Source organism: Nematolebias whitei, chromosome 17 (assembly GCF_014905685.2).
Source record: "Nematolebias whitei isolate Nwh7 chromosome 17, NemWhi1, whole genome shotgun sequence".
Classification (NCBI taxonomy): domain Eukaryota; kingdom Metazoa; phylum Chordata; class Actinopteri; order Cyprinodontiformes; family Rivulidae; genus Nematolebias; species Nematolebias whitei.
Window position 1 is genome coordinate 40520185 of NC_056514.1, and position 10735 is coordinate 40530919.

Here is a 10735-nt window from a genome sequence, read left to right on the forward strand (position 1 = left end):
CAGACGTGAACTTGTGCCAGACGTGAACTTGTGCCAGACGTGAACTTATTGTGCCAGACGTGAACTTATTGTGCCAGACGTGAACTTATTGTGCCAGACGTGAACTTATTGTGCCAGACGTGAACTTATTGTGCCAGACGTGAAGCTTCAGGTGGTTGTTGGTGTGAAATCTTGGAGGATTCTTGCAGCATCTTCTCGTTCTTTATATCGGCTCAAAAGAGCACAATGTCTGTTTTTAGCTGACCTTTGGAGAACGTGTTTCTTTATGAACGTTTTATGTAATAATCATTCAGATGATCGTTTAAAAAAACATCCAGCTGAGATGTTGTGTCTTCGGCTGAAATCACAAGCTTCTCAGATGTGGAACGGAGAACATCAGCTGTTTTCTTATCGGCCTAAAGCAGCTGGTGGCGCTCAGCTTGGCCTCAGGTGGATGAATGTCTGAGGAGGGTTGTAGTAATTTTAGTTTGACGATAATAACATGCGCCGGCGCTGCAGGGCAGCAGAACACTGTGTTCCTGTTTCAGTGACGTTCGTCTGGTTTGATGAGGAAACCGTTCCTGCACGGCTGGATTCATGGTTCTCGTGTGTTTCTTGTTTTGTTCCACCGCTCGGCCTCCTGGGAAAGTTTAGGATGTTTGAAGGGAGAACCTCATATATAGGAGGATCAGTGTGGTTTTGCCTGGGTCCTGGAGTAGGACCAGATCTTCTCCCTTGCAGATTGGCTGAGGTGAAGATGGTTAGACTCTGATCCAGACGTCTTTGTGGATCTGGAGGAAACATACGCCTGAGGCATTCGGAGGAGAACAAAACTTGTGATGTGAGCGCAAATCTTGAAATCTCACCTTAAAAGTGCTTGACAGGTGCTTGAATCAGTGTAGGGACCCTGGAGGAGATCCTGGGTCCACGCAGCTGAAGGGTCTTCCTGTGTAGAGTGGCCCAGCTCAGGTTTAGAGATAAGGTGAGGAGCTCCTCCTCATCGACAGGAGTCAGCTGAGGTGGTTTGAACTTCACTCTGGAGGTTTTCTAGACCCAGATCAGACCTAGATCTCTGAAAGGATTTGATCTCTCTGGTCTGGGAACTCCTCTGGATCTCCCAGGAGGAGCTGGAGAGCGTCTCAGGGGAGCAGGAGGTCTGGGTTTCCCTCCTGGACCTGGTCCCTCCACAGACCGAGTTTCTGTTTTATGTTTAAAAAGTTGAGTTGGACTTTGGCTCAAATCTATTTCCAGAGATTTATGTTTTTATTTTCCTGTTGGAGTCTGCGTAAAAGAACTATTTATTCAAAAATGTTTTCATTCCTCGATGACTAATCACCTTCCTGCTGCAAGGTGTGTGTGCGTGCACGTGCACGTGTGTGTGTGAGAGAGACACCATCAGGTTGTTTCGGGTGCGTCCTGTGAAACATTAGTACCTTCTGACTGCGTTGCTTCCTGAGGAAGGTGCAGGTGATTGTTTTTACGATGGGTGCGGTGCGTTCAGGTGTTATCTCACACGCCTGGACTCGGCTGCCACATGTTTCGGCTGTTAATCACTGGCCGAACGTCTCTCACACGCCATCGTTTTGTTGACGCCCGGAGCAGCGCTCGATGCGGGTTACCTGATGCTCGCGGCTGCAGACCCGAGGTGTTTCCAGCTCCGTGGACCGAGAATCACCTTCAGGCTCTAAAACTGAAGCAGCTGCTGCCATTAAACAGATGTGAGACCACCTGAGAAGATGATGAGGAACATCAGTTGGTCGGGGTTTGATCTGAAGCAGTTATTTCAGTCAATGACCCTGGTTCAAGAAGATATTTAAATTTATTTTATTTAAATGTTACTTTTATTCTGTTTTATAGTGTGTGTGTATCTGACACGAATCGATGATCTTTGGTTTATGGTTATTTTATTACAACGTTTAATGTTATTATAGTTTAATGAAATTTCTCCATGAGTTTGTCCTGGTAAAAATATTATTAATAAATATAGTTTTATATCTTTGGTACACCAGGTTGTATTAAATGAAATATTTGCACACACAAAATGCTAACTAGTTGATCTTCAACATGTTAAGCTCTGATTTCATCTCCCGGTCGTTGCAGCAATGGATCCGATATATTCTTTAACCGGAAAGTTTGATAAAAAACAGTCATTGTTCATTTAAAGCCTTTTCTTTTCTCCATTTTAAAAATAAAACTACCATTAATTATAATTATGAACGCAGTTCAGAAGTTTTTCTCTGGAACTCGTCTACAACTAAACAGAAAAATTGTTTTAACCATAAAAACAATTAAAAGCAAAAACATTTTGTTTTTGAAAAATGTCATTTAGAAATTTGAGTTTTAGCTTCAAAATAATTTTTTGATTAATTTAAAAAAAATTTTTTTTAAATCTTTTTTGTCGTTTTACTCTGCTCTCTACTTTTCTTCTGGTGCAGCTCTTATGTCTCCGTGTCTCCATGGTGAAGTGGGCGGAGTCTGATGTCAGCCCCACCCTTTGTTGACCCGCCCACCATGCCCACTATGGTCTCCAGGCTGCCGAAGTTCGGCTCCCGTCCCCGATCACAGACAGCTCCGGCCTCCGCTTCTGTTGCTGCGGGAAGCACCCGCCTCACCAACGGGTTCTACCACCACCCCGGACCTGCCGGGGTCAACGGTACCTCCTCCGCCCCTGCAAAGCAGAATGGCTTCATCAGAGTGCCCGGCTCATTCTCCTCGAGGTGGAGGAGGGAGAACGAGGCGGCGAGCGACGGGGCGGTGGGCCGGGAGGCTGAGTGGAGGAGAGGACACGAGCATTTTTCACCGGTTCCGTCGCAGCAAGACGCCAACAAACCGACCTCTGCAGGGAGGAGGCCTGGCCAGCCTTCATCCTCATCTTTATCACCGTCTCCACAGTCCAGCCCTAGAACTCTTCCAGTCTCTAAAACTGGATCTTTGGGGAAGAGACTGGGCCAGACCCCATCAGGGCTGACCAGCGGTACCAAACAGACCCTCAACACAAGTTCAGGATCTAAACCACACACCAAGGCGGTCACTTCTCTGAGACAGTCCCAGATCTTTGCTCGTTCTGCCGGATCGAGGCTCGGCTCTAGTCCAGGACCTCGATCCGGTTCCCCCCTCAATAAAAAGCCAGCGGCCAGCCGCTCCCACTCCAGCGAAACCCTCGGCTGCACTTCTTCCACCAGGCTGACCGAAAACGACCGCTTTCGGTCACGCAGCCTCACCCAGGTCCGACAACAGCCCTCCCCCACCCTCACCTCATCTTCCACCTCTTCCTCACTCCTCCCCTCATCCTCCAACATCTCCCGCTCCTTCTCCATCAACAGGGCTGCCCAGTGGGGAACCCGGGGCTCCTCCCCCCAGGCTCCTCCCAGAGGCAGCTTGTTGAAGCCACCTGTGAACAGACACACAGGTAGAAACATCAAAGGTCCAAGTTCTGCTGCTTCTGGGTTGACGAGGGTCAGCGGAGTGTCCCAGCTGCCTCAGTCAACCTTAAAGAAGCCCCTCCTACCTGACCCCAGCCCCGCCTCCAAGTCTAGCGGCATCAGCTACAAGCTGTCACGCCCGTCACTCATCAAACAGCCCCGCCCCCTTGGAGTGATTCCAGCCAGTCAGCATAGAGGAGATCAGGACGTGAACCGAGGACCAAACGGACGAAGGGACTCCGTCGAGACGCCGTTGTCTTCAGGAACCAGCCCAGGTTGAACTTTGGTTTTCATAACTTCTTCAGACCTTCATACTGGTGGGATTTCATTCTCTGTTCCTCTGCCAGCAGAAAACTCTCCTGACTCTCCGGAGGGGCTGACGGTGGACCCTGTGTCCCAGGGAGGAGGATCCACGGTAGGTGAGATGCTGGAGGACATGTCCCTGTCCTCCACGTCCTCCCTGGACAGAAACGACACCAGTCAGGAGTACATGGACGACTTCGACAACCTCGGTGAGAAACGCCAAAAGCATCGGCAGGCTTCTTGCATTCAATTTAATTTTACCAAACAGGTTTCTCATGTTTCCAGGAAATGGGGGAGTTGATATTCTGCTGTTCCCGTCCAAAAACGATGAAGAGGACTCGGGACTCGACCAGACCTGCACTCGGCTGGATGACGAGGAGGAGGCGGTGAGCAGGGTCACGGAGGCGACGGGACTCTGTTTCCTCGATGATGGTTTGGATTGGCCAGGAGTCGGAGGTGAGCTCTGTAGGAACGATGAACAGGTCAAAAACACCTGAAATGTTTTCTGTTTGAATTATTCTGTTTATATTTTCAGGAGAAAAAGAAGAGCATCGACTGATCCGACTCGCCCAGAGGAGAAAGTCCAGCCAGCCGGACTACCATGAACAGGTACCTCGTCAGATCTGGATCAGTTTCCATCTCTAAAGGAGATTGAAGCAGTTTAAAGCGTTGAAGCGCCTTTACTCCCGTTTCGTTGAAACCTGGGCCCCAGAAGCCTCGCTGCTCAGGCTAACAGAACCAAAGCCTTTTCTCTTTACGTTTCCATCTTGACTCAAACAAAATGGAGCAAGAACGTCGAGGGAACTCACAATATTTAGGAGTGAAAAGAGCTGCAAGTTTGTAAAAGCACCAGGGAATATATGCTCAGTTAACAGTTTAGAGTTTTTGAAAGAAGCTAAAATTGTACAAGATATGACCTAAAAGTGACCAGTTCTCATGTGTAAATGAATCATTGCATTTTTTTTTTCATTCATTCAACCTTTATTTGTACAGGTGAGTCCCCCTGAGCCTCGGGGACTCTACAAGAGAGACCTGATTTTAACAGAGTGATGACGACAGTGAATGACAGACTGTCATAAAATAGACATACAAATTTAAGTTTCTCTTTTTTTTTTACAAATCAAAAACCATCAAAACAAAATGGCAACCAAAAAGACAATCAAGAGGAATAGTAGCACAAAAACAGCTAGAGGCGATTTAGAAAACTAAAAACAGGAACATGTCTGCATTGGTTCTTTTCAGGAACTTAACAGATGTTTGAAGCCACTTAGAGAGGTCAAAGGTCGAGAGTTTCAGGTCTTTTTACAAGATGTTCCAGGAAACAGGAGCGGAGTAGGAGAAGGTCCTTTTGTCTAGTTCAGTCCTCACTGAGGGAACACTGCAGGTAATGATGTCCTGAGAGCGCACGCTGTAGCTGCACTCACACAGAGACATGTAGGAGGAGATGTATGAAGGCAGCAGACCAGGAAGTGATTTAAAGATGAAGATGTAATCATTGTAATCGATCACATCATTGTAACACAGTGATGTGTTGTTACAAATAAAACTAAATAAAAAGTTAACAAAATAAAAGTCAAGTGCACCCCTAAAGTCATTGCTTGTGATAAATTGCGTCACATTAATTTAATTCTCTTAACCAGAGGAGTGAGTTTAAAAACAGGATGATGCATAAATGGACTAGTTGAACGAGTTATTGAATCATCTGTTAACATCTGGAGGTGAACAGATGTTTAACAACCTGTTAAAATACACCAGAATGCAGGAAATGGCATCTACTTTATTCATAATGTGGGGGGAGGACCACCCCGTGCCCCCCCCTACATTACAGATGCTTCTGACGCCGATGCATGAGCAAGTCGTTCAGTCGGGTTTCGACTCTCATCTTGATGACATCATGACCACGACACCAAACGGCTCGCCTGATGTGCACATAAGTACATCCTGGACTTTGCTTCCCCGTTTATCTTGTAAGATGGCTACCATAGCTTACAATAAATAACTATAACTCATTTATCTTTTTATTTTTTTGCCATAATGAGCTGAACATCGGTGTGGTGGTAGCTGAGAGTGAACCCCAACACAGAGTACTGTCAAATCAAAACTTGAAATGGCCGCCACGTGGCAGGCCCCCCCACAGTTTCTGCAGGAACCTTCTAGTTTTTCTTCAACTCTCCCAGGATGCAGAGTGCACGCACCCAAACACACTTCACTTGTGTTTTATTTCAAAATATTATTTTCAAAGCAGGAAGTGACGACTCTTTCCATATCGTCTACATTAAACCCAGGAGACCGTTGAAATGTAAACCCCGTGTGACCATCAGTCCTCTGCCACTCGCAGCTCAACACTTTTTAGGATTTGGTTCTAAAACTTACACACGGCGTCTGTTTGTCTGAGGCTTACTTTCTGCTCTGCACGTTTGTCTGCTTGTCAAAACCATCAGGCCGTCTGTTAGAGCCCAGTCCACGTGCTGCCGCTTACACCTGAGACAGAAATGATTTCCATCAGCTGCCATAAAACTACAACAGGCCTTCCATGCTGAAGGAGAACTAACGAGTGAAGCCTTTGTCGTGTTCAAATAAATCATGAAAAACATTTAGGTCCTTCAGAACCTCCCTCAGAGTAAACGGACATTTGTACCTTCTCTTTTTAAACATTTTACTTCCAGAACACACACTGTTCACAAAAACACAATCGGCCTAAAGTAAATAGGTTTTCCTGTTGCTGTCTGAAAGCAGCAGGTGCAGAGTGAACGTTAGGCCCCGCCCACAGACAGGTAAGACACACAGAGCCATGAGTTTGGATCCTGCAGGGTTTGAACCGGTGACTGATGTGGTTTCTGCTCTGAACCTAGAAAAACACGGGCGGGGCCGACAGGCGCGTCACAAGAACACCGTTTGTTTCCCTCAACGTTCTTAACGGCAGACCAAAGACAAAAGTTTAAAAGTCTTTTATTGACGAGACCTGGACGTGGAAATAAAAAGGTTTAGATCTGAGACAAAATCAGAGCAGAGATGGAATAAAAGTCTGAGATCAGGATTTCTAGTTTCAGGTTGATTTTCAGGGTTTATCAGTCATTTAGATTTTACTGATCAATAATCGATGAAACAGCTAAAGTCTGCAAATCAAACCATCTGAAACCGACGACATAAAGAACCTGAAGTGGAATTTCAAAGTGAACTTTTAATTTGTGGATGTGCTTTGAGCAGGACTGACCGTTGGCTTTAAGGAGGACCCTAACCCAGGTTTACCTGCACCGAGCTCCAGCCCGACGCCGTTAAAGTTTATAAATATATTTTTAAGCTTTTATTTACTTCTTGTGGCGTTTGAATAAAACCCGTAAAGATAAAATGTCCCCTGTACTCGCTGACGGCACCTAAACGTCTCATCGGCCGTCCCTCCTCGTTTTGTCTTTGCAGGGCGGTTCGTCTCTGGACCTGTCCCCCTCTGACAGCTGCGGGTCTGGGGGGACCTACATGTGGGACGAGGAGGGTCTGGAGCCTCTGGGGGGCGCCGCCACAACCGCCTCCATCCACACCAACGGCAGCACCACCCACCACATCGGGAGCTTCGGCTCGGACATCAACAGCATCGTAAGTCCAAGTCCTCCGTCGTTTGTTCCTCGTGAGACTGAAGTTGCGTTCGTTATAATCTGAGTTTGATCCTGAACTGATGAAACTGAAGATCAGTTTAATTTAAGACCTTCAGGGCAGACGAGTGGAACAACACAAATTAAAATAAAATAAAAGTGTGGAAAACTTTGAGGCCCGCTCGCTTTCATGTCATTCCTTCTACACCTCTTAAGATTTTATAAACATTTGTATAAACTACTTTAAGGTTTAAAGATCTAAAACTAGCAAATAAATAAGAACCAGAATAAAAAAAACAACCGGTCCAGGTTTGATGACTTTTATATTTTTTAAATAAAACGTTCAAGATGTTGAAAATAAGGAAACCTTCGTGGTGGCCTCAGTTCATCTGTTTTTATCTGTTCAGTAAGTCTGAATGAAATGCTCTGGCTCCCCCTGGTGTTCAGTCTGTGAACTACAACCAAAACCAACACGTTTGAGTCGAGTGCTCGTTTTTCTCACTTTGATTCATTTTCTTTGTGTCTGATCCACTGACACAGAATATGTTTGTAATAAAGTTTGGACTTTTGAGGTTTTTAGTGTTTTCCAGTATGATCGTGTGTTTTGTTGTCTCTGGATCATGAACAGCTGCAGTAGATGACGACTAAGATATCTGTTTTTACGATAATTGATCTGCTTCAACAAAGCAGACAGGCTGCAGCTACAAACCAGTTTGGATCAGAACCGGATGTGGTTACGTCAGGCTGCAGACTCTTCAACTGATTGTCGTCCAGCCAGAAATAAGAGCGATAAGAGACAGAACTTTATTGATGCTGCAGGAAATTGTTGTGCCAGAGTTTCAGTTTCAGACAGAAACATTAAAGTGTTTATTGTGGTGCAGGACCAGTTTTCTTGCCCTCTGTGTAGAAAAGGGGGAGGAGTTAAAAAGTTTGAGGGACTTCCTGTCTGTGGAGCACCTCGTAAATGTGTGATGTTGAATTTTAAACCTCGTTGGGTGATGTCACAGCACGACTAATGGAACCGAAAGTACTGGATCAAAAACAGATTATTGTGAAATTCATTCAGATATTCCAGCTGATATAAAAAATATTGATCTGAAATCAGCTCTTTGCTGACGCAGCTCCGTTTGTTCTGATCCAGGACCAACTGGATAAAACTGTTTTAAATGGCAGCAGCAGGAGGACGACCCGGGTCAAGCCCAGGCTTAGACCTCGGCTCCAGTTGACGCAGCTCCTGAGCGACGGTGAAAGGCTCTTAATGAGCTGTGTCTCCGTTTGCCCTCTGTTTTAATGAGCTGAGTCTCGGAGTGATTGATCCAAACGAGCTCGAGCCGTTAATGACCTGAGGACGTTAACGAGCTCTGGACTGATGGCTGAGGTCTCCTGGTTCCCCCTCGTTTGTTGTCACCACCAGGGGGCAGTGTTGTTCCAGGCATGAAGCCCTTTAGTTTTGTGTTAGTAAAATTAATAAACAGGCAGCGAGTCAAGTGAGAACAGTTTATTTCTTGAACTGAGACGTTGATCAGGTCTGAAGCTCAGAGAAGAAGAGGATCAGGACAGGAGGCCAGATCTTTGTCTTAACGTCTTTCACCTTTGCAGCTTTATTATTAGAGTTTCAACGTTTATTTTTTCAGTACTAAAAACATTTTCCGATGTTTTTTTGTTTCTTTCTAGGAGCTCTTAAACAACTTGGAGTCGTGTGATTTAGCTGACGATGACCTCATGCTGGATGCAGATTTTCCAGATGATTCCTCGCTGCGCAGCGGTAACTTTTTCTTGCACATTTGTAAAAACCTTCATAGTTGTTTTACTTAAAAGATCCTAAATCTGTTCTCTCCTACTGCAAATTAAACATGTAATGGAACGTTTCGTTACAACAAGAAGGATTTTCTTTAAAGGAGGCCATCATCATGTGATTTAGTAAACGATCCTCGTGCACTTTACCATGAACATCTCGACGTGTCGATTCTGAAACCTTCTGGAAACTGGAGTAGTAAAATCTCTTTCGAGCACCGCCTTGAGGAATTCATGAAGTTTGAAGCTCGTTTAATATTCTTCATCCATTATTGTTCCATTTCCATCTCGACGGCCAGAACTTTAGATCCTAAACAAGAAGACGTGAAGACGCGCAGCTCCGTCAGGAATCATGACGTCATCTCAGCGATAAGAAAACCCACAGTCCCTCCAGAGAGGACTAGTTTTAGAGCGGGTTAAACCCTGTCCTGTTTGGACCTCCAGCTCCGACCTCCCAGCAGAACCATCATCCAGATGTTAAACAGGTCACAGGAAGTTGGACTGAACTGCTGCTTCCACTTCTTCTTCTTCTTCAACCACAGACACTGAGCTACCACAGCCTCTGTGTGGAGCAGAGAGCTGCATCTAGGGCGCCTGGGGAGCAGATGGTGGGGGTTAAGGGCCTTGCTCAAGGGCCCAGAGTGGGGCAAATGAGGGTGGAGGCAGGTGTAGGAGCTTCACCTTTCCCACCCAGATTATGATGTCTGACCGGGGAGTTGAACCGCCGAACTTCCAATCACAACTCTCAACCTCTGCACCATCACTCCCCTTTCCACATCTTCAACACTTTACACAATCACAGCTGAACATGGAGGACGTGGAGATTTAACCAGATTATGTGGGTTTTACTTTATATAGACAACCCCAGATTCTTCACACGTCTTTACAGTTCATCCGTCAACACGCAGGCGAAGAGGTGCGCACGTCCAAACTCTCGTGTCCTTTCACTGGATGTGAGCTCAGTTTCCTCTTCAACGCTTCTTTTGACCTCGTCACATCAAAACACCGTAGAGAAATAAAACATTTGATCTCGGCCTTCTGACTCCAACAGTTGGGAGAATGTTTCAGTACAGTTTACAGCGTCCACACAGCTTTATGTTTGCTCTACACGCTTTATGAAGACCGCTGTCAGGGAGCGACAGACACTGGTGTGTGGTTACCATGGCAACGCTAAACAGCCACAAGCTGTTCTGCGCCTCATGTCGGCCTGTGGTCAGGTTGCTGCCGGGCTTCAGAGAAGAAGGCTGATGGACGGTGCAGCTTCAGGCAGCAGCGTCGATGACCTTCAGCGCCTCGTCAGAAACCGTTTAGCCGCCGTCTAGATTAACATCTATATTAAAACGTTAACGTCTATGTTAACGTCTATATTAAAACATTAATGTCTATGTTAACGTTTATGTTAAAACGTCTAGGTTGACGTCTACATTAAAACGTTAATGTCTTTGTTGACATCTACGTTAATGTCTTCATTAACGTCTATATTAAAATGTTAATGTCTATGTTAAAACGTTAATGTCTATGTTGATGTCTTCATTAACGTCTATATTAAAATGTTAACGCCTACGTTAATGTCTATGTTAAAACGTTAATGTCTTTGTTGACGTCTACGTTAATGTCTTCATTAACGTCTATATTAAAATGTTAACGTCT

General features: G+C 45.5%; 1 protein-coding gene across 1 annotated transcript in view; it reads left to right on the forward strand.

Moving 5' to 3' along the window:
• The first annotated feature begins 2450 nt into the window (after positions 1 to 2450).
• Positions 2451 to 10735, forward strand: part of LOC119423573 (serine-rich coiled-coil domain-containing protein 2) — a 17922-nt gene continuing 9637 nt past the window's right edge. The window contains exons 1-6 of the mRNA XM_037690971.1: positions 2451 to 3676; positions 3752 to 3913; positions 3990 to 4160; positions 4240 to 4313; positions 7122 to 7295; positions 8966 to 9056. Coding sequence (XP_037546899.1) covers positions 2458 to 3676; positions 3752 to 3913; positions 3990 to 4160; positions 4240 to 4313; positions 7122 to 7295; positions 8966 to 9056 — 1891 coding nt within the window. The 5' untranslated portion in view covers positions 2451 to 2457. The remainder of the gene's footprint in view (positions 3677 to 3751; positions 3914 to 3989; positions 4161 to 4239; positions 4314 to 7121; positions 7296 to 8965; positions 9057 to 10735) is intronic.